Below are 24,489 nucleotides of genomic sequence, written 5' to 3' on the forward strand. Positions count from 1 at the left end.
AATTATGGATAATATGTAGAATGATATGAACGTTTGAAACGATGCAACAGCAGTTCATGGATATCTATGGATGTAATAATGTGTTTAATATTTCACTGGATTTAGATTTAGACCTACTGGCTAGTCGGATTTCTAAAAGTTTTTAAGGCTCAGAGATGTCAAACAATTTCACATAAATGTACAAATTAGAGAGAAGTCCTGAAAGTGAAAAGAAATACATGTAGCGTAACTTTGCTACCTTTTTGCAACACCTCGGCAACCCCAGTCTTGCAATCTCTCATTTTGTGACACATGGGAGGTCACATGGGAAATTTAACAGTTTAACAGATCAAAACCAGTGAGAAAAATCAAACCCAGACATTTCAAACTTTTCATAAAATGTGCAAATTGGTGTAGTTGTTTTGGTTAGATGTGTTTTAGAACAGTTGTGATTTACCCTGACAGGTTGCTTGTTTATAACCAGGTAACCTCTCCATAGACTCAGCACCTAAGACAGAGGTATAAAACAGACAAGAGGTTAGATATAGGACTGCCAGGCTCCGAGCTCCCCCCACAGGAGCAGCATTTGCACATCTGAACAACAGTCCAAATGTACAAATTAAATTCTTTTGGTGCAAACATTTTTGGTAACACATTCTAATACTGATCAATGCACTGTAAAAATGTTGAACCTTTCTGACTCCTCTACTCCTCCCACCTATATACCAACATAAAATCAATGCTTGGAAATTTAAACTGTTGTATTAATCTACTCTTTACTTGTTACCTGATGTTACCAATTTATGTTGCACTTGCAACAGCTGGCCAGTGGGTGGCAGAGTGTGGGTTGACTCCTGCACAGGTCCAGTTTTAAAAACCCGCACCAACCTGTACCAATGAAGCTCAATACCAGACCTGACCCATTACCCATCATTATGTCTAAGTCAAAGGGCTCTAGTTTCGCAGACCGGGCACGGCGGGGGCGCAGCGCACCTGCGCTTCGCCAACTGGGTGTGGCCAGGCGGATTTTGTAAGTTTGGCACACCGTGCGCCTGGCGCAGCTACTCCTCTTTCCCACCTCCGTCCCTCCTACCGGCGCAAGTCGGAAAGAGGGAGGAGAGAAGGCGTGGAGTGGGTTTTACACACATCACACCAATCAAATGAGCCCCTCTCCTCGCCCTTAAATGCGCCGTGTGAAGGCGTAATGAGAGTTTACTCAATTCGCCATGGCAGAAGAGAGCAGCAGCGTCAGACGGCCAAACTCCTCCCAGGAGGAAACTGATGTTTTGGTCCAGGAGGTCCAAGCTCGCAGTGTCCGAATATACGGAACTGCGAGCAGACCTTCACGGGCTGATGATGCAAAGGTAGCCTGATTGTATGTACGTCACTGAGACTATCAATTGTAAATCAATGTTGCGTTTCTCTCGTGCGTGCGTGCGCTCTCTCTTTCTCTCTCGCAGTCTCACTCTGTTTCTTTTCTTGTGACTTTTCTAAGATGACAGATGCTGAATATATACTCCCTATCTGATGCTGTGGCTGTTTGTGGTTGGCTGAGAGGGATGTGAACTCGTTAGTTTGCAGCTGTGTTAATCAGATCAGGTTGGGTTTCCATTACGCGTGCCAAACGTGCCAAACGGTGCCAATCCCCTTTGATCTGACATCAGATGTGACGGGACAGTCGATATAGAGATACATTTATGTGCTGATTGCAGATAGTTGCATTGAATAGTGGTTTTGTGGCTATTTATTGCATTGTTAATGTGCCTGATATTCTGGAAACCTGCCTGTGAGGTTTTGGTGACGTGTGCGCACTGTCCGCCAGTCAGCCAAACTTCGGCTTACACCGGCTGCGCTCCCCCTGCGCTGACAGTAGACCTGGTTTCAGCTGGCGAGCTTTTAGCTCACCTTCGGCGAAGCCTTTTGGCACGAAACTGTCACTGCGCCAAGCTGGATTTGTCGACACCTCCCCCTGCTGCGCCGCCACACCCATCTCAGCGCACCTCGGTCTGCCAAACTACCAAACTGAGCGCGCCTCAGGTTGCGCTGCTCGAAACTAGCTCTGCGCGGGGTTCGCCACCCTGTGCCACCTGCGCTGCGCCGGAAAACTAGAGCCCAAAGCCTCACCCGCCTGCACCCATCAATAAAAGTCCCACAAGCCGACCCGCACCCGTGATTAAACACACACAGTCCACAGTCACTCACATTACGCTGGCTTCTCCGTTCTTGAATTACAAATGCAGCAGAGGAAATGTCTTTCACTGGCTGCACTCGATGCCGAGATGGCAGAAACATTCCCTACAATCACTGCCAGGTCAGGACACATTTTAGCATGCTTCTTCTACCACCATAAAACCTCAAAATAATGTTATATTCTACATAAAAGCTTTTTACCAAAAATATATTAAGATGTAACCCCTTTGTAATGACTAATCTTTTATACAAGTAATATTCATACTGGTTTAAATAAATAACTCGATTGTATTTCCCAATCTTTGCTGAGCAACAGTGTGAACTGTGTGAAAGGAATTAAAGGCCTGTCCCATATAGATGCCTGTCCAAAATATAGGCCCATTGAGTTCAATGATTTAGGCAAATAATAGCCTGGGCTATTAATTGAAGTTTTACGGTAGATATAAACAGCTCATTCTAAGGTAAGAAAAACACAATGATTCTTATTTTCTGATGATTCTACACTAGAGAAGAAATAGTTATTATATTTCATTTATGCTAATATCCCATCAATCCCCATATCCCATATATCCCCCTAAATCGTCATTTGATGCTGAGATATATCTATTTTGCAATTAAACTCTGGTTTCTATATACTGGAAGCATAAGAAACCTAAAACTAGACCCTGTTTAGACGACAACGGTTTCTCTAAAAACGGAAAAGTCTGTCCTTTGCATTTTAAAAAACTTCTGCGTTTATATGACAATGTTATTGAAATGATACCCATTCACACGGAGCCGCAAAATCAACTGGAAATGCTGTAGTATGCATGCCAGGCCAATGGGTGGCAGTGTAAATCTGCAAAGCAACACCATGGCATGACGCCATGCGCCTGCCCTAAAGCGCCTTCCTCTACAACGCAGTGATTACAAACCAAAACAAAGAAGACACAATGGCGAAAGCATGCACAGATAACTTTGTCTGGATGGACGACGAGGTGGAGTTGCTACAGTAACAGATCTGCACTTCACTTCAAATCAACAGGGTGAGCAGCACAAACAGAGCTCGGCATTGTTGTTGTGACAGCTGTTGATGCCTAGTGACTGGAACCATAATGCGCATGTGCGAAAAGTCTCCGTTTTCAGAGGAACTGCATATTGCAAGTTTACATGACAACGGAAACGCTGCCATTTCCAAAAAATGGCAGTCTGGAACCCGTTTTCAAAACGTTGCATTTTCAGGCACCCAAAACACCGCTGTCGTGTAAAGTTTACCGTTTTCAGTTGAAATCGTTGTCGTATAAACTGAACCTTAGATAGAAAGAGTTTATTGTTATAGAAGGAGAATTGTCCATCACTCACCACAAACCTGTTGGCCGACCTCCCACATGGCTGACTGGAGTGGTTCAGAACGACAGGCGTCACCAGACAGACTCTGTGAGGCTTCAGCAGCTCTGAGATCTGATCTGCTCACAGACACAAACAGGACCACTGTTACGGGGAGAGACTTACTCAACTCAACTATCTTTCATTGTGACTGCTGCTGAACCTTCATCCTTTTCTGTCCTCTGCACATACTCAACAGGACTTGACAATGAAGCGTGACTTGCTGCATCAACTTAGACACAACACATCATTCAGCAATGAAATGAAAGAATTAATTTTAAGGTTAGCATGATTATATTTCCATGACACTGAAGTTACTGGCAGCGGGGTCAGAGAGGGAACATGACACTCGGTACACTGGAGAGCTGCTGGATAACTGGGGCACTATTGGAGGATTAGTGCTATTGATGAATGAAGAGTTGTGAGTCTTCTTTCATAGGTCAGACATGATGGCTGACATTCACTGTTAGGGTGAGAAATGTCAGTTTTTAAGGACTATTGCATGATGGAAACCAAACTGCCTCCACATATTTGACAGCAATGTTAAGGAATATGACATAATACAGAGCAGTGCCGGCTCGTGGAATAGGCAGTATAGGCAAATGCTAAAGGCATCGGCTGGTGGCGCCACAAATGGGGAGAGAACTTTTTTTTTTTAATCTTGTACTATTTTTTATTTATACTTTTACTATTATTATTTTGAAATATTACATAGGCCTCAACAACCTAACTATATAACATAGCCTACAAAGTAATAGAGAGGCCTTTTTCCGTGTTCCTGCCGCCCCCCTCCCCAGCTCCTTACACTTTACCTGCTCTCTGTGGGAGATAAGTGAGTTATCCGACATCACATGAACCCCCAAACACGCTGTAAAAATATGTTCCTGAGGACATTTGAGAAATAGGCAATGCAGTAACAAAGTCTTGATTCATATTTGAAGAGTGCTGTCTAGTTTGACAGTTTAAACACAGTTTAAGAGCAGTTTAAGAGCAGTTACTGACATGACTGAAAGCCATGTTAGAGACTTCTTGGCACCAATTGGTTGTTTTCATGATTCTTGCAAATGCCATTAGGGACACTATGAGGAGGCGACCATGTTTTTTTCTCCCCCACAGATTATCTGCCTCATGGACTACTGTCAGGATATAGTAATAGTTATTAAAAATAATAACTTTTTGTCATATTAATCTATAACTTGGAAAGATAAAACACTCAGGATTTAATTCTGTAGGCTATTTGGCGCAAATATAGAAATAAAATCCAAAATTGCGCTCTATAGCAAAAAAATGAAGTGACTGCGGTGCCCAGAGAGAGCTGGATTCATGGAGATATCACAGCTGTAGCCTCTCCTGTCCCTTCAACACAGTGCTGGCCCGTAGCAAAGGCAGTGTAGGCAAATGCTAGGGGCATCGTCATCCATAGGGGGCGCCCAAAATACTGGAGAAAATAATCAAAAAAGTTTACCTTTTACTATTTTTTTTACTATTACTACTATGATTCTGAAATATTGTACAAGGTCACAACAACATAACTACATAGTAAAGCCTACTAAATAATAGAGAGGCCTTTGTTTCTGGGTTCCTGCCGCCCACCGGCCCCCCTCCCAGCTCCCCTCCCACCTCCTTACACTTTACCTGCTCTGTAGGAGATGAGCGACGTCACGTGAACCCTGAAACACGGTGTATCGTTAACATGTCAAAACGACAAAAACTCTCTGGTACCCACTCAACTACTACTACACTACTGAGAGGAGTGGATGTGGAGAGAAAGAACATGAAATCAGAAGGAGAAGAGCTGGTTATAGTTTCCACGGAGGTTGCATCAATTAACATTGTGAAGCGTTCAAGCTCTACTCAGTAAAAAAATGTATTGGGCGAAGGTAAATTCATGTTCATGATGTGTTCTAATCTTGTAAAATGTTGCTTTTGGTGAGGAAATTCCAACCCAGCTTGTTGAAGGAGAGATGTGTTGATGTTTTCACAGCATTATAAAATAGATTTTAGAGATGGAATTACAATGTATCATACATAGTAAAAAGACTTTTTGCATATTTTTTTTAAAGATGTTTTTAATGTGAAAGAAGGATATGTTAAAGGTTGTTTCAAGAATGTTTATTATTAAATTTGTGCTCATTCAAAGATAGTATAATGAAGGACTAAATTACTTTAAAACAGTTAATTTTTTCATAGTGTAGGTTTCTGTGTTTGCCTAGCACAAATAGGAATAAATTACAATTCATACCTATGTCTGGTTCATACTATGTGCAGCTGACACCGAAGGTCAAACACTTTGCTCCTGCTGTCTATAAACTCATTGAGACAAAAAAAGAATTTTGCCGTCTCTGAGCTGGTTCCCCTCCCTTTGCTCTGTTCATAACATTGTTAACAAACCACAGATTGATTCATGTTTCCTTCTTTTTGTCAGTTGGTCTCACTGACAGTTACAATGGAAACACAGCTGTTAGGTGTGGGCAGAGAGGCGAGCCTTCAGGTGTAAAATGACTTCAGTGCAACTGACTCACTCACATTTGACCTTTGTAGCTGCAAACTTTAGTGTGTGGTCTTTCTCTGACACTACACATATGATATAGTATGAATTATTTACACATTTATTCTGCAACCGGTGAACAGTTACCCCATCACAGTCTAACTGTTGTGTTTCAAAAAACACAAAAAACACCTATTGTATTTATAAACTATAACCATAAACTACAAATCAAACACTACGCTTATATTAAGCATAGCCCTAAAATTACTTAAGGGGGGCCCCAAATTATTGTTAGATGACATTTGATTTGAGTTTGTTTTTTTCCCATCATGACATTTACAAAGATAAACTGGCCTATATGTTCACAACATAATGATAGGCTAACTGTTACCCATGAATCCTTGTGCAATCTTGTTAGCTAGCTAATGCTAAATCACTGTGTGGTGCTTATCCTTAACAGTGAGGCAAACTGCTTAAGTTAGCTAACAGTTATGTACTATTGAAACATACTGGCCAGGCAGCTGTATTACTATTCCAAGTGTACCAACATTCCTGTGAACCACATTGGATGTTTTTGTAACTTTTCGAGCAAGCTGCTGCAACGCACCATCCACCAATGAAACAACATGATGCATAAATATATGAAACCACAAATTATTATTTTAATAGCTTAGTAATGTAATTTCCCCCCAAAAAGGGTATGTTTATACATGGCACTTTAGGTTACCGTACACATTATTGTAGGCCCTGTTATTATGCAACTCAATTTTATACAATATACATAGTAGGGAGTCCCTGCTCTATCTCTCTTTAGCTAAGCCCTTTTGCCTGAAAAGATGTTGAAGCCCCCTGTCCTCACTGATGCTGGAATATTAAATATAACAGAATACATAAATGAGCATAAAGTTGGATTAACACCTACCGGAAACAGTCAGTCAGAACAAAAACTGAACATTATAACTGTTGCTTAGGAATAATTTTACAGGGATAAATCTGCATCATGGCAAACCCAAATAGACAGAGAACTGAGTGTGTGTGATGTGTTGCATACGAAGATAAACAAGCAAAAACACTGGTGTGGTCCATTAAAATCCATTGGTTATCAGCACTGAAGGTCAGGTGCTTTACTGATCTGTTCAGTTAAGATGAGAGCACTGATGTTGCTGTGAAGTTGGCTCATCTTACCTCGTATGTTCTGAGAGATGTAGTCCATACCAGAGACTTCAATAACACAATGGTGTCAGTAAAAAAATTTACAAAAACTCGAGCTCTAATCATCTACTGCTCCTCCAGTGTCCCACTTCCAACAAGTGAACTATCCTGACTGAAAAGCGGTCAGGCTAAGTGTTTTACACCATATCATCACTAGGAAAGCAACAAATAATGGAGAGACATGATGTAGTTAACAATCCATTTGTCAAGACTTAAAAAAAGATCAATCCTCTCTCAATAAAACAATTGATATAAATCTGTAATCATCCGCTGCTGGCTGAAGAGTAGAGACTAAAAGAGGAAGGTGTTGGTTCGTGGCAGCAGAAATCAGAAAATGCAGAGTGAACACACACACACTCACAGTTTTCTTTCTCATAGATGCACAGTTGCATATAACCCACTTTCTCTTCCACCTATGCATGCGTGCATGCACACATCACCTTTTCTTGCTTATTGTGCACACATTTTTGGCTCATGAACACACACACACACACACACACACACACACACACATCCTGTTCCATATCTTGAGTCACTATTGAAGTGAACGTAGACACAACTGAGCTGTCAGAAACCTCTAACCTCCCACACAGAGAGACACAGCACAGTCAAGAAAAGTTTCACAAAGTCAAGCCTCAGACTGTTTATGAGATTTCATTTACAAAGGAAAACACGCAGGAAAGCGCAAATACAAAAGAGCAATCACAAATCAAATAAGACCAACAGGTGGGGTTTAATTTGCAGAGCGATAAGTGCTGTGGTCCATGCACAGCCAGTGCAAGGCTGTTTAAATGACTTACAACCACCAGGGGGCCCTAAAACACGCATTACAGTAAAAACATCTTGTCGTGCAAGTGAGGTGTTTTGATCAAGTAAAAGTATCAACATAAATCGCCCATTACAGGTTTAAGTACCAGAGTCCTCCATCCTTTGAGATGCATGGAAGTATGAAAACATTTGTGCACTCAATAGATACATTTCTCTCAAATTTTGGTCACAAATAAGTTAAAAGCCTTGGGATGGTCACAATAAAAGGCCACTCTAAGATGTGCAGTTTGATCACACAACACAGTGCCACAGATGTCTCTAGTTTTGAGGGAGTGTGCCACTGGCATGCTGAACGCAGGAATGTCCACCAGAGAGGGATTGGGTTTGCAATCCAATCCATCAGCTGTCCAGGTGGCTGGTCACAGACAAACTTACAGGTGAAGACGCTAGATGTGGAGGTCCTGAGCTGGCGTGGGTACATGTAGTCTGCAGTTGTGAGGCCGGTTGGATGTACTGCCAAATGAAGAGGAAGTAAAAGAGACCTTCTACACCTAGTTAGATGAGACACTGTTGAGAATCCCCAGGGACGACAAGATTATTCTGCAACCCTGCAGCAACTTTACGCACAAATATAATTTCATACATCTCGTCCACTTTCACAGAAAGGCACAGTTCATCTCAAACGAGCCTTATGTTTAGCAATGACAGGAGGCAAAAAAGGAAAAAGAAAATTTGCACAAGGGCTATATACAGGCCCCAGTTTACAGTATGATACAGTACCTAGAGCTAATCAGAACAACTTAAATATCATATGACAGTAGGTATTAGGTATAAACCATCAGAACATCATGCCACTGGGCTGGTGTAAGAGTGGTGCCTTATGAGCAAGACAATGGCACAGAGGTATAAAGCCTACATGTGTTCAATAAATAAATGAATACAATTAAAAAGATAAATTAATAAATAATACAATATGGAATAAATAATTGTGATAAACTTCATTTATAGAGCCTGTGTTACGTGAAACCAGAAATTACAAAGTGCCATAAGGAAAGAAAGAAAAATACATTTAAAAAAGTACACACAAAAGGAGAATCGTGGTTGGTTTATTTATTTATTTATGTACAAGCATAGAAAATAACAAGCAGTCTCAGCATGCCGGAGCAACAACTGAACTGTTTCTGATATATTATATTATATTAAAATTTAAATGTTTAAAAACATGACAATAGACTAAGTTTATTCTTTGAAAAGACTTGAACTTTCCCAGTAGTCCCTGAAGGCAGCAGTAACTGGAAACGTAGTTTCCCATATTCTATTGCTTTCTTTGTAGTTTCTTTGGAAATTACTCTGAAAGGAGGATTAAAAAGCGGTGAGAAACAATATAAAGCAAGAGGAATTTGCAGGAAAAAGACGGCACAACTATGGCAGACATAATCATATCTGGGGACAAAGAAAAGTCGATGTATTTGACACAAATCAAATATCTGGAGGAGCAGCTGGAGAGGTAAGACTGATTTAACGGTAACCTTTAGCTAAGGTTAGCTAACGTTAATGTTAACTACAGACCTGCTTCTCTTCTGGGGGGAATTAAGTCCCCAGTAGTTTATTTAAACAAAAGTGATGTGTTAATGTAGATATATGTAATAGTTTTATCTTTTAAACTTAGAATATATAACCTATAATTAATTAAACAAAGCTGTAACCTTAGTCCATCAACGTTGCTAGCTACGTTAGCATTAGCACCAGTTTGTGACACATAATATGTTAACTTACTGAGATTGACGAATTTAGACATCAGTTTCACTACCGCCATGTTGTTACAATATTTCATGAGAACATATTTAGTTAAACGTGCTTAGCTGACTGGAACAAAGCTATGACCTCGGGTAAGTTATTATTGAGAGTTATTATTATTGAAGTCTTAGATCATAACTAACTGTTAATAATACATCTGAATTAAAGTGTGAAAGTAAATATAATAAAATACGTTCTTATAATCGATACATTAAAAATACTATATAATAAATATAATATAGCAAGCTATATTAGTACCCAGAATTAATAAAAAGTGAAGTGTAAACAGTGATGGGCAAATTACTCTGAAAATGCAATAAATTACATATCACTAGTTGAAAGTAATAAGTTACTTAACAGTATTATTCTGTGTAGACTAGTAAGTCACTTATTACACTACTTTCGCATTAGTTTGATCAAAATGAGCTCAGAAGAACTAATGTTGATTTTAAATGGATGAGAGTCATGTTGTTTCACAGCAGGTAATCAAAGCACAGAAGCTTCAGTTTTTTACAGTTGATTTCAAATCCAGTGCTGCGCAGGTCTGACCCATTCATGCATGCATTCACACACAGTGGTTACCACTTTGTATTAAAATCCCCAATGGTTCTTAATGGTTATAGAACCATTAAATATGCTACCCCTTTTAAAATAAATGAATAGCCTTTGACAAGAGGTGGGTCAGGCAGAGAATCAAAGTATATAGTATAGTATAGTATATATAGATAAATATTTGTGGGCTTATGATATGAAACACAATAAACAAATGTTGAGCTTAGCACAACAAACAGAATGGGATGCAATTAAATAACTATGACAAGTGCAAATTGAAACACCAGTGGTGAAAGACCCACCTGCCAGTTCCTGGTGTGCTGGTCAGCTACAGCAGCACTGGAGAGAGAGATATAGCCTACATAACAATGGGACAGTTTGCCAGTGTTGCTCTGCAGCTGTAGGGGATATGAATGAAAACACATCCAACATATACTAACATCACCCAGATGTGCTGATCACCAGGACGAGTTAAAAACGAATCGGAGGCCAACTCCTTATTACCCTGCTCTCAGGCAGCCTTAGGACGCAGAAGCAGAGCATAATGCGCTGTAATAGTTGTAGGTGTGTTAATGGAAACACACTGAACATAATAATAGTATGGCATGACCCAGATGTGCTGATCACCGGCACACTTCTGTAGTGTATAATGACATGACAACAGAAAACAACTTTCAGGGGATATTTTTTCAGTTGGCACACTGGCAGAAGTGGAGCGGTTTGGATCAGTGTAGATGAATGGAAAATGAAAGCAATAAACTGTTTACTTCAGATGATAACACATTATGTGACACTGTAAATGTAATGATATAATCCGTAATCCTGTTGGTAACACATATATTACTTTGTTTCAGCTAAAACTTAATATATTACTGTAACACGTTACTTTTGTAATGTGTTACCCCCAAAACTGCATGTTAAGAGTTGGTCATTTGCAGATGTCTTTGATAAATTGTTATGTCTGTCAAATGTTGAAAAATGCCAATCATAATTCCCTAGAATCTGAGGGGAAATATTTATATTCATATTGATATTGTGTGTTTTATCCAAAGATATTCAATTTACCATCAGTCATGACAAAGAAAAGCAGCAAATACTCTCAATTTAGAAGCAAGAACTTGCAAATATTTGCTTAAAAATGACTGAAATTCTTGAACATTCACTATTTCAGCATTTACCTTAGCAAAACATGGTCTCGTACTTTTACGTTTGTTGTTTTTTCATGTATTTAAGAGCAGTGCTACAATGTTGATATTCATTTAACTGACCTCGGTTTACAAAAAAATGTATGGTGCATGGTTTATCAGCCCTAAAGTCTTTATATTTATTGGTTCCTCATTTAAATTTCGCTGATGTTGTGTTACAAAATAAAGCATTTTGTGGATTTTTTTACGGGCCCTCTCTGGCTGCTGGTTCCTAGAGTTATCACTATATTTCAACTCACTATTGATGTACTGTTAGGACAAGCCTGAGTAACAATTTCAACATGATAAGAACTCTGATGCTCTCAGTTATGTAAGTTATCATTTTAATCCAAACAACAACAATCTCAGTGTAGTCTTAAATATAATAACGCATCTTAATCCTGCAGATGTCAGCTTGAATCTGACGAGTTTGAGAAAAAGAACAAGGACCTTGCCTCTCAGTACAGTATGCTGCAGAAGGACAAGGCAGACACCACTGAGTACCTGAAACGCTCAGTGGCTGCAAAAGAGGGGACGGTGGATGAGCTGACAGAGCAGATAAAGAGTCAGCAGCAGGCTGCTGAACAGGACAGAGACTCCGTGAAGCTGCAGCACAGCCGGCAGATGAAGGAGCTGCAGGACCAGATTGATGAGCAGAACTCAGGGATTAGGATGCAGGGTGAGACAGTAAAAATGTTTGTCACACAGCAGCTTCAGTTGTTTCATCTTCCACCCTCTTGGGGTTGCTGCAGCTTCCTATTATTTTCATTATTGAATAATCACTTTATTATTTTTCAAATAGGTATTTTGACACCAAACACAGTTTGGTCTCCTGTATGGTTGATCTTGGGATTAAGGCAATGATTCCATTAATAAACAACTTTTTAGGTTGCAGTTTTGCTAGCTTATTGAAAAGTGATCAGCCAACCCAACACGAGCCAACGAGAACATGCATCAGGCATACAACAGTTTTTAGGGACTCCACCTAGTTTACACTCCTTTCTTCCCCTCAGCTGCAAAATTTGCAGAGCTTCAGAAGAAGAAGAAGCTGCTGACGAAGATGGTGTCCAACATAGAGCCTCTGAAGAAAAAGCTGGTCAGTCAGAGGGAAGAGCATGAAGCTGCCATCGACAGAGTGATGAAAGAAGCAGAGTCGCACATGACAAAGTAAAGTCTAGGACAGAGTTAAACTGACAGTTAAGCATTACATCTGCAGGGAAATTTTTCATGCTGATCTTTTGTTTGATTCTTGCTTCAAAATGTTCATCAGTAAATGTTTACACTGTCCTCCAACAACAGTGTGATTGAAAAGGAACAAATCAGAGTGGACGCATGCATTGAGAGGAATGCCTCAGAGGTTCTTCACAAGGAGAGAGCTGTTCACAGTGAGCGACTGCAACAGCTCCCATTCTTGCTGGATGAAATCTTGACCCTGACGAAGGAGAACGATGTCCTGCAAGACAAACAGAGGGATCTTATGTCTGAGAGGGACCTTCTAAATGACGAGTCCGACAAGATTACCCAAGAGAGCCTCACCTGCAAGAAGGTAGGAGGACAACCACTGACTGTATCTGCAGTGAAGTGATACAGTTCTGACTTAGGTGGCACCCGGACTTGATCCAGACACCTTTTGATCTTAAGTCGAATGCTCTACCCCTGCGTAGTGGGGTATATCCTAATAGGGTTGGAGTGCGACAATAGCATGTGCAGCCTTTCGGTTGTGGCCGCTATTTGGCAAAAGTCAGCTTCAAAGTAGTAGACCATTGTGGTGCCGGTAGGTAATAAATTGCCAGCTCTGTCTGTCCACAACAAGGATATTTCAGACCGGTGGGGACACTGACATGGAGAGCCTGTTTAGTAGGGGTGGGAATTGTCAGAGGACCCATGATACTATATTATCACAATACTTAGGTCATCATGATACGATATTATTGGGATATATAAGGAAAACTTTGTCAACATCAGTTTTAGAACTTTAAGAACTTTATTCATCCCTGAAGGGAAATTCAACTGTTCAGCAGCTCATAAAACAACAACAACCACACTTCCCCCCGTCAACAATAATACAGTGGTATTAAAATAGACATGAGATAAAATAAGTTAAAAGAAGTGCACAAATAGAAATTAGATTAAAATAAAATTGCTCATTCCACAATAATAATAATAATAATAATAATAATACATTTTATTTATACAGCGCTTTTACAGCTCTCAAAGACGCTTTACATTTAAAACCAAAGAAAAGAAGTACAAACATGTAAGTGCAAAGAGATAAACAGAAGACAAGGACAATATAAAACAACAAGGTGCAAAAGCATAGAAATCCAATCCAGTCCAGTTGTGACTAATGTGATGTGGGTAAGTGTGTGTGTCTGGATTCAGGAGGTGTTAAACAGTCTTATTGCTATGGGGACGAAGGATCTGCTGAAACCCTCTGTTCTGCAACGCAGTGAGATGAGCCGACTGCTGCAGCTGCTCCTCTGTCACTCCAGGAGGCTATGGAGAAGGTGTCTGCTATTGTCCATTATAGCTTTCAGTTTGTTCAATGTGCCCCTCTCCACCACAGTTCTTAGTGGGTCCAGTCTCCTGCCGAGCACTGACACAGCTTTTTTAACCAGCTTGTCCAATTGCTCAAAGTTTTTGTCCATCAAGCTGCCTCCCCAGCACACTGCAGCGTAGAAGAGTGCACTGGCCACCACCGTGGAAGTTTTTAGTCTGTTCACCTGACTTTAATCATTTTTATTGCAGCAAAATGGGATGTAAAGCAGACAGACAGACAACAACATCATATAACCTGTTAGAAATGCTACATACACCTGACAAACGGAACTGTTGGCAGATTTAACGCCCTCTGCAAGGCCAGATTAAGCACATGAGTGAAATACTTGACATGCAGGTATCCCGCAGACTGAATAGCAACACCAAGTCAGACATGTTGTCTGTTACAACCACAATCCCTCATTCTTGTGCTGCACTTTGCAGGAGGTCTGCAGTGTTTGCTTCGGTGTGACTTATGTGTACTGCTCTAGTTTAGAGAACATGAGACATCAGTCGCCAGTCCTCTGTGAGATAATGTGATGTCATAGTCACATGGGAATCCACTGACCTTGAAGTCCAGGCATCACAAGTTAATGCCACACACCTGTTGTAGTCAAAGGTTCCTCAAATGTATACTTCACTTCTCTGTAGAGCTTGGGTACGGCTGTGCCCGTGAAAAAATGTCAGGACGGAGTCAGGTACCTGGGTTCCATTGTTTGTTATAACAAAAGCCTTTGTTTTCAACAACGCTGAATGGACGCAGATCTTTGCACATGAAGTAGGTGATGGACTGTGTTATTGTCTTAGCTCTCTCAGAGTCAGATGGTTGTTTTGTCAAACATGCGTATGAGTGTTGGCTGATTTTTCAGCGGAGCAGGTTTAGCGTTAGCTTAGCTGTCAGCGGCTAATGCTATCACTGGATGGTGGAGTGTGAGGTGAGCCCTCATGCTCAAGTATTTCATTCTCATATGACACTGCTTGCAAATCATGTGTGTCATATCCAAGTTCTTCTTTCCTTTGTGTTAAAAAATCCAAAATAAGTCCATTTCTGATTTCTTTCTCCGGTGCCTTCATCTTTGTTCTGATGAACACCCAAATGCCGCTGACTGAGACCTCTGCTGATGTCACCAGGGAAAAAAATTCAATGTTAGGGTCAATGACGTGATGCTACTTTTTTTGTGTCCATATGGTTTAGTCAAATTTAAAAGGGTTAAAATTTGAAAATAAATGTATGATTAACTTACAAACTTTATTTTTGTGTGGATCCAGTATAAAATTTCTGCTTTTAATCAGTTTTGAGAGAATATATTAGAGGATTAAGGCAAAAATGTGGTGTAACCATAAAAACTTTGCACCAAATAATTAAACTTGCTTAAAGCAGCTGTGCGGAACTTTTTACCTTTTTACCATTAATAAAACCTTTCTCTATATGGCTATTTAGCGTAGCCTCACTCGGGTCGGACACACAGTGGAAGTCAGCAAACCAGAATACGGCACCCGAGGCGGAAGTGATTCTGCTCGCCCACAGCAGCCCGCAGCAATTAAACCACTGAAGAAGAAGGAGCCGCGTTTACAGTGTTCTTCGAGTAAGCAGTACGCAACGAGCATTGCTGAACACATAACACCTAACAGTTTTACCAGAGATGTATCTATGAGGACTTGGTTGTACTTTTGATGTCATGGCGGATAACGAAGGAGCATCATCAAAAATTATCTGTGACTGTGACCATGAATACAAATATACAGCAGGCAGTTGTCCTCAGTTTATAAGAAATTCAGAGCTACACCAGAACATTTATGAACAGGTCTTACTTTACTACTAATTTGTGTGTAACGTTAGCATGTTTCCACTAATTACTTGGACTGACCTAACGTTAGTAGCGTTAGCTTTGCAAGCGAAGGCTGCAGGTAACAGCTTTGCTGTGTTAGGATTATGTTATGTCTTCACTGTGTATCTTCACGTAAAAGAATACTCAGACGATTTGGGAGTTATGCCCTTTCTCTATCATTTTCATATTGAGACAACATGATCGATATCTTTTTTGTGTCTGTATGTCCAGTGGCTGGGTCTCAGCGGTTAGCATGGCGCTTATAGGGGGTCAGTACGTCCTGTGCTGTGATCCGCGGAGGGATACACCGGTGAGCAGGCACAGACGTAGCTTGTAAACAAAACTCAGCTGTTTATTTAGCCTAGCCATATCTCCGGATTTTAGTAGCTGCAATGGACGACTTTGAACGCGATTTTGAAGAGTTTCTTGTAGCGGACACAGATCCAGAGCCATACCTGTTTGAGCCAGAGTACACAGATGAGGAACTCCATGTGTTGGATGCTGAGCAGGCGAGAAGAGAGGCTGAATCCTCCGCTCCCATTTTGCTGCACAGAATGGGATTCGGTGCTACCATCGTTGGGGAGATATATCATCGGGAGGAAAAGCGCCGCAGAGAGTGCATCACAAGGAATGAAAACTTTGCAGCAATCACTAATCCTGGTGTGATTGAAACTTTTTTTCATGTTCCTAAGATGAACTGGAAAAAACATTCCAGGCCTGCAGGAGCTGATGGACAGCTTTCAGTCGGGTGAGTAATATCGTCCGTGTCGTCTCTTTGTTTGCTTTTACCAAGTGACCTAGTGTACCTGTCCCAGAGCCAGCTGCAGCTGTTGCTCACCGGTGTATCCCTCCGTGCAAGATGTACTGACCCCCTACAAGGGCCATGCTAACCGCTGAGACCCAGCCACTGGATGTACAGACACAAAAAAGATATCCATCACGTTGTCTCAATATGAAAATGATAGAGAAAGGGCATAACTCCCAAATCGTTGGAGTATTCTTTTCACATAATAATGTGGACTCAGCAGATTACTTGTTAACTGTTTATTCCTCCTTACACCGAACGTACACGGCTGCTTCTCATTGTTTCCACTAGCACAACAACGGTTACTACATTACCCAGAATAACTTGAGGCTCACACTACTACGGTAGCCTTAGTAGCTCAAAATACACAACAGATTAGATCAGAACAGAAACACAACAGGAGAATTTACTGAGCAATTTTGCTGTTTCCACTAATTACTTGGACTGACCTGACGTTAGTTAATCCTCTCGCTCTCCAAAACAAATGCATACGGTAATTGCCGGCTGCAGTCAGAATTTTACGACACCAGGCTGTGGGTGTCATATGGCTTCGACCAAAGGGGCGCTATAATCAACGAAAACGAAAAGTTCCGCACAGCTGCTTTAAAAACAATAAAAATCAATAAAACATCATATCAACTAGTTTGGCATGATCTTATTACTTTTTATTTTAAATAAAGATAATGGAATACAATTGTTCTAAATACGAAATTTAATTTGGGGAATCATGAAAGTCAAGTAAACTGCATGAAGTGTCAAGTTGTGTAACCACCATTTAAGAGGTCATTTTGTTAAAGGATAACTTCAGTATTTTTTCAACCTGGGCTCTATTTCCCCATGTGTATGTGTGCGTATGATTCATGGGTACCACTCATTCTAAAATTGGTTCAGTATTGAGGCGCGAAACGAGCTAAAATGGTAACGGGGGCAAATGCATCCCGTATAAAAGTGCTTTTTTTCGCCACTGGCCGGTTCAGATCGCCAGTGCTATCTCTGTAGATAGCATATTGTAGCAGCCCTGGGGCAGTGGTGAGTGTGAATGAGTGGAGTCAGCTGTCAGTCGGTGTTGGAGCAGAGAGGGGAGGGCGGCCCCGCTGGGTACTGTAAGTGAGTATGTGTGTATGAAGTGTGTGTGTTACGCTAGAAGAGTCAGAGGACGGAGTCTTTTACGTGTTACCCCCTGGAGAGTTACCAGAGTTTTTGGAGTGCTCAAATAAACGGGCCTTTTTCCCAAACGCAAGAACAAGATGTCACGCAACACCCCGTACAGCTTTCACAGGCTGCCTTTGTCAGATGGCGAGATGCTGAAGTTGTGGCTAGTTGTGCTACAAATGGATGCTAACACTCCTCTCCAGACACTGCGCCTTGCAGACCACCAGGTCTGCAGTGCTCACCTCTCCCAAGATGACTACTGCCAGCCGAAGAAGAGAAGACATCCAATCCTGAAACACCTCATTCTCAAGAAAACAGCTGTCCCACGAGTAGAGAGAGCTACAGACACAGTGGAGCAAAGCTCCTGACATCACACAGCCCAGAGGTAAGGGAAAGGCTAGTATGCTATTTACAGAGATAGCACTGGTGATCTGAACCGGTCAGTGGCGAAAAAACACACACTTAATACACACATACTCACTTACAGTACCCAGCGGGGCAGCCCTCCCCCTCTCTGCTCCAACACTGACTGACAGCTGACTCCACTCATAGCACTGGCGATCTGAACCGGTCAGTGGCGATAAAAAGCACTTTTAATGCGCAAACTTATACGGGACGCATTTGCCCCTGTTACCGTTTTAGCTCGTTTTGCGGCTCCGGTTGCATCCGCCTCCCTCAATACTGAACCAATTTTAGAACGAGTTGTACCCATGAATCATACGCACACATACACATGGGGAAATAGGGCCCAGGTTGAAAAATACCAAAGTTGTCCTTTAATATTGTAAAGAAGGCCATGTGACAGAAAATGGTATTACAGAGAAGGACCCCTGATGATCACAACTGTTGCATGACAAGGTTACAATCTCTTAAAAATTATTCATAAATTGATGTTTTTAGGCTTTGGTCAGGTTTGGTAAGTTTACATGAGTTGTTGTCAGGTGACTTTTTTTCTTATCAGAACTTAAGATACAAAACATGAGTTAAATTTTAAAATGAAACATGATTGTAAAATGTTTTTCAGCAAAGAATTTACAGTAGAAGAAATTAGCTCACTGTTGTCAGATGTTCTCTTTTCTGAACTGAAATAACATTAAAAAAAACAAGTTCACTTAACCTTATTGACTGTCATGTTTGATTTTCAGTGTGCATTTGACTGTAGAAGGAGCATGGTCTGGCAGTGTATCATATTTTTATGAAAAATACTAGTTACACCAATTGACACAACCCAGTGTCATTTGGTGTAACTGGTATTTTTTCATAAAAATATGATTATATACAGGAAAATAAATGTGGAGTAAAATGTGGAATGAATGTAGTCCACTTTTACAGTGCAGCACTGTGTTTTTTAACAAATTTTACATAATTTGTCACGCATTATTTAGAAAAAAGGGTTGCTTTTAGGATATGTCCTGCTCAATATTGCCAAAATGCATGAACATTTAAATATAGTACTCCAAAAATATCTTATTTCAATTTAATGCTTTAAATATTTTTTTTTATAAGTACACTTAAATCTCTTCTGTATGTGGACAAAATATTTAATATTTATCATTCTTTCGTGGTTACACCATTTGACATTTTCAGGAGCATTCAGTCTTACTTTTGATAAAAAAAATGGTGCAACAAAAATACAGAATGCACATTTTAACAAATCTGATGCATGCTTTTAAAACTATTTTTGAAGATATTTTTGAATTGCTCATCTTGCCAACCCTTATTTGTCACTGACATTTGTAAAAATTAATAATGGATATAATAAAAGATTGATACTTGGTGTCTGTGTATTGATACAATATCGCCATGAGAAATATCATGATACTATGCTGTATTGATTTTTTTCCTCCACCCCGACATTTTAGACTTGATATTATCATGTCACAAGTGAACAGCATTAGATACAAGTCTTAATGACCACTAATACGCATTGGTATCTGATCACTCAAACCACTTATGGAGGTGGTCCAGGACGCATTTGACCACATATCTTTTGTAGTGTAAACTCTGATGTGTCCTGATGCATCCCAGACAAGGACTGTGTCATCGGTGTTGGACGTGATGATTGTTTGGGTGACAGTGCGGTAAAAGCTCTATAACTCACCCATTTTATGTTGGGTTGGATGAAGTGTTGCATGACCATCGCAAGTTTTGCCCTTTGAAAAGAGAGGTGTTGAATTCTGCTGCCACGAGATCTCCAGCTGTTATGACACAACTATCTAGCAAGAATGCTACAGAGCAGCCAGCAAATGTGTGGACATGATAACTGTGCATGGGGCTGTAATGAAATCTGACCACAAGTGGTCAGCTGGAGACACATGAAAGGCATGCTTATACCTAAAGTTAGCAATAGAACTTCCTTAACCTTGTCCTACCTTGCCAGAATCATTCAACATCTTCTCTTCTTCAGGAGATGAAACAGCAGGAGAAAATGTTCCAGCAGCTCAGGGAGGAGCTAAAGAACCTCACCACTGCCTATGAGAGGATGCGGGCTGAAAAGGAGGCTATCAAGTATAAGTTTACTTTCTCTCTACTGGGCATACTGAAGGTTCAGATTCACATTTACTGTCATGTAAGGTGCATTTTTAAGAACAATAATATTCCTCATGATTCAATTTCAAACACCATTTTTCCATGCTAATTATTAATCAACTTCACTATCTCCATAAGGGGTGTGCCATATCATCTCATTCACGATAATATTGACAGTATTTTGGCTTGTTGACATATTGACATCATACTGTTACCCATGGGAACAACAAGCATGGCTAAAAGCAAAACTATTACTGACCGTGGTTGCAAAAAGAGGAGAAGGTCCAATAGTGTGGCACAAACTGTGGCATCGTTAGGCCTGGGCATCCTGAATGTTTTATGAACAGCCCCGGACCTCTAAGACTCTTTCAGGGAGTTACCCTCCCTGCAGAGGGAACTTGTTCAGTGGCTCCGCCGGCAGGAGCACAGTGTCTCTCCCTCTCCTTTCTCACCATACGTCAAGTGATTTATCAAATTAAAACTTTGGTAATGTAAACTTACAAGACCCTTGTGGCTCAACAAAAAAATACATATATAATGTGAAAATGCAATAGTAATTGTAGCATAACAACCTGTCTCAGGTTACAGGGTGTTAATTAGAGGAGAAATGGCAGAGCATAAAGAAGGAAAAGGCCTATTGATTTATATATGTATATATAGATCCCAGGGTACGTTTTAATGTATTTGGGAGCTTTTTGAATGTGTAATTTGTGGTAGATTTTATTTAGTTGAACTATTAACATTGTATACAGAATCTGAATCTCACTCTCTCTCTCTCTCTCTCTCTCTCTATATATATATATATATTACTAATTTGTCATATCATCAAGAATATCATTATCGCAAAAAGTACTGTCAAAATATCATGATATTACCCACCCCTAATCTCCATTCCTAGAAGGAAGCAGATAACAGAATACTAAAGCTGAGTCAGAGGGCATCTGGATTTGAAACAGAGCCCTCTTGATCTGCAGTCAAATGCTCTACTACTGAGCTATACCCCCACTGTCCTTGCAATAACAGTGTGATTCTGTGTCTCGTGTTTTCAGATGGAGCCTGGCCTCAGTGACCAAGCAGAGCTCTCAAAAAACAGCTGAGGCAGGTCAGCTGACGGCTGAGCTCCAGAGGGAGAGCAGCAGGATTAGGCGGCTGGAAGGTGTCATGCAGGAAGCAGACATCATTCTCAGACACATCCTGATGGTAAAAGCACACAGTCCTACTACTACACCAAAGAAAATATACCTATTGTATTTAATTTCTGCCACTATATCCCCTTAAAGTCTAGACTCTGGACCTTTAAGTGCAATACTTGAGTTAATGTGCTCAGTTCCTCTCCACCAAAGGATACATCTGTGCTATAGCAATAACTGAACAGCCGCCTCATTTTTCAGCATATATCCTAACTAGCACGGTAGGTCAGCATACTCTTAATATGCAAAAATATGCATCCATAGTTACTTACCTACAACATATTCTGACACAAAGCTTAAGTCAGAAGGATGTAAAGTATCATGTTTTTGTTTTTTAAAAAAAGATATTTTTGGGGGGCATTTTGCCTTTAATCAATAGGACAGTTAAGTGTGAAAGGGGGAGAGAGGGAGTGACATGCAGCAAAGGGCCACAGGCTGGAGTCGAACACAGAACAGACAGACAGATTTTTCTGCCTATAAGCCAGAGACATCTGCAGTCATGGATGACTGAAAAGAACAGCTTCACTGCTGAGATGTCACAGTTACATACAGTATTTATTCTAACTGAGAAATCTGTTCAAAAGGTTGTCACGTGACTTTATTGTTTATTGACTTTATTATTTTTATGACTTTATTGTCCTTCATAATGAAAAACATCAAACATAAAAGCAGCACAACAATCTGTAACATAAAAAAAAACACAGATGATAACAGGTCAAAAATATAAAACACTGTATTGTAACTATATTTTTGTGGGGAGGCCTCCATCTGTGCCATTTATTGTTTTATTAAATTGTTTGTGAGTTGATGTATATGTAAATTGACTGACCTTCCATCATTTGTAATCTTACTAAACACAGAAACCGTAAGATTTAAACCCTTAAATGTGCAAGCAAATAATGCATTGAAATAAACATTATTCACTTTTAGCCCTATTTGTGCTTCTAGGTTTAGACAATCCCTAATAATCAAAGCTCTGATGTCATCTGTCCTCTGCAGGACTCAGAGAAGTCGTCTGAGACTGAGCAGAAGTTAATGAGGCTGCTGGAGATCCTGGAGAGCACCGTCATTCAGGGAACATGATCCAATGTCAAAGACTTTCCTGAGAAGAGCAGTGAAGGATGGAAATCGCTGACCACTAACTTCATGGTATCACGGTATTACAGAGTGATAACCAGAGGGGTTATTTTTGGATGAATAAATATTTTATTACTATAATTAAACTTGAAATTACTTTTTTAATGAACGTTTGTGTAAAAAATAAATTTGAGATTGACTGCCGCAACCCTTTTTGAAACCATTTTTTAAAATGGAAGTTTGTGAAAAAAGTCTCCCTTTTGAAAATAGCTAAAAAACAGTTCAGATCCTCCATCTAGTCACATTTTTTTTTCAATATCATAGATTAGCAAATGTACACAGTATGGTAACCGTCAATTTTTATAGCACAGTATACCTTAAAATGAGCATACCGCTGCAACCCTAGTGTGAACACTCCTGGAAGCTGATATCCTGTCAAGACACACCCAGAACAAACTGCAACAGTTTCCTGACAGCAGCACATTGAGCTGGATCAGAGTCCTGCTGAGGCTCGAGTGCCACCATCACCAGATTAGCTGTGAACTGGTCTTGTCAAAATATTCAAACAGCAAAATGTAATGTCTGGCTGCAGCAGGCAGCTGTTTTCAGCCAAAAAGCTTTTAAAAACCCAACTATACACAACCAGCCCTGCAGCAAATGGCAGACAAAGTGACTAACTGGTAAAGAAAGTGGAGCATTTAACATCTTAAGAGCCATAAAAAGGAGCAAAATAAAGGGTAAATATTGAAATTCTATCAGTCAGGTGGCCAAAAACAGGACTCCAAATAAATGTTAAATAAATGCTCTGTACTACTGGATGTGTAGACAGACAACTGTTCACTGAAACAGTTTGTCTTGGTGTTTCTGTGCAAAAAGATTCGTGTAGGAAGACAAAATAAAAAAAAGCAAGTACTGCAACAGTCAAGAAACACAGATGTGTAATATAAACATTTAAGATAAAAAATATGAAAAAATATACTATTTAAAATATGCACAATCTGTATTAAAATGAAAGGGCTGTGCAGGAATGTGCAAAAGATCACAATATAGTAATATATATTGTATATTGTATATATATAAGTATAGCTGATAAAGCACACCTGTACTTATATAGTAATATAAGTATAGGTGTGCTTTATCAGCTTACTGTGACAATACAGCATCTTTCTGCTGCTGCCAGGTGGACAAGAACACAATTAACCAATTAATCATGAATAAATAAAAATATGCCATAATTGTTTTCCCTGTTTTACAAAAGTAGTTGTTTTTATGCATAATCTGTTCTTTTTATGAATGCTGTTGCTGTCTGTCCCTCTGGAAACTCTGCTGCCAGAGGACACCCAGCTCTATAGATCCGTTTGCTCCAGCTCCTCAGCAGGCTGATTCAGAGGCCTCCACCTCTGCAGAATGCTGAACCAAATCCAGTCAGCAGTAAGAAAGATGGATGTTTTTCATCCCAGCACCCCATTTTAAAATAAAGTTTTAAGTGACTTTAAACCTGCTAATGTTCTGACTACTGATCTGTTTATGTAAATTTGTAGTTAATTACTGTTCTGAACATTTACAGATTGCAAAGTAACTTTCATAATTATGATGATTATTCCATTGACTGTTTTCAATGATCTGATTAAAATTACAATGACAGAAACCATCAAAAGTCATCACAAGAACCCAAACTGACATCTTCAAATGTCTTGTTGATTCTGTCCAGCAGTCCAACATATTTAATTCACAGTGATTCAAACAAATATAAATAATTCAGAAAAAGAATATGGACCTCACCTCACGTGTCCCAAGCGTGAACTCCCGTTTAGGATTCCTTCAGTGATTATTC

The 24,489-nt window shown here is 40.0% G+C and overlaps 2 protein-coding genes and 1 non-coding gene across 7 annotated transcripts in view; 1 reads left to right on the top strand and 2 right to left on the bottom strand.

The window, feature by feature from the left end:
* The window catches only part of carmil2 (capping protein regulator and myosin 1 linker 2), a 96,590-nt gene extending 89,020 nt beyond the window's left edge, over positions 1 to 7,570 (bottom strand). For 4 of the 5 annotated variants that reach the window (XM_078168269.1, XM_078168268.1, XM_033635511.2 and 1 more), the window contains exons 1-3: positions 7,208 to 7,569; positions 3,511 to 3,614; positions 437 to 487 (exon numbers count right to left, since the gene is read on the bottom strand). In XM_078168269.1, coding sequence (XP_078024395.1) covers positions 437 to 487; positions 3,511 to 3,614; positions 7,208 to 7,235 — 183 coding nt within the window. In that variant the 5' untranslated portion in view covers positions 7,236 to 7,569. Of the gene's footprint in view, positions 1 to 436; positions 488 to 3,510; positions 3,615 to 7,207 lie in introns of all 5 variants that reach the window. The other variant, XM_078168267.1, reaches the window with a different exon arrangement.
* Positions 7,571 to 9,326: 1,756 nt separating this feature from the next.
* Positions 9,327 to 23,583, top strand: LOC117262808 (cilia- and flagella-associated protein 157-like). Its single transcript, XM_033635956.2, has 7 exons — positions 9,327 to 9,509; positions 11,943 to 12,214; positions 12,549 to 12,702; positions 12,835 to 13,081; positions 20,267 to 20,367; positions 21,438 to 21,588; positions 22,578 to 23,583. Exons 1-7 carry the CDS (start codon positions 9,427 to 9,429, stop codon positions 22,659 to 22,661), a joined length of 1,092 nt encoding a protein of 363 aa, XP_033491847.1. The 5' UTR covers positions 9,327 to 9,426; the 3' UTR covers positions 22,662 to 23,583.
* Positions 21,321 to 21,392, bottom strand: trnac-gca (transfer RNA cysteine (anticodon GCA)). Its single transcript has one exon. It is a non-coding gene; the product is annotated as a tRNA-Cys (tRNA).
* Positions 23,584 to 24,489: the final 906 nt, after the last annotated feature.

This window comes from Epinephelus lanceolatus, chromosome 5, assembly GCF_041903045.1.
Source record: "Epinephelus lanceolatus isolate andai-2023 chromosome 5, ASM4190304v1, whole genome shotgun sequence".
Taxonomy (NCBI): domain Eukaryota; kingdom Metazoa; phylum Chordata; class Actinopteri; order Perciformes; family Serranidae; genus Epinephelus; species Epinephelus lanceolatus.

Excerpts from the sequence above, each read along its gene's own strand:
- LOC117262808 (XM_033635956.2), top strand. The coding sequence starts at position 9,427 with ATGGCAGACATAATCATATCTGGGGACAAAGAAAAGTCGATGTATTTG. Across the intron at positions 9,510-11,942 it reads CTGGAGGAGCAGCTGGAGAG|ATGTCAGCTTGAATCTGACG; the intron begins GTAAGACTGATT and ends TTAATCCTGCAG. Across the intron at positions 12,215-12,548 it reads CTCAGGGATTAGGATGCAGG|CTGCAAAATTTGCAGAGCTT; the intron begins GTGAGACAGTAA and ends TCTTCCCCTCAG.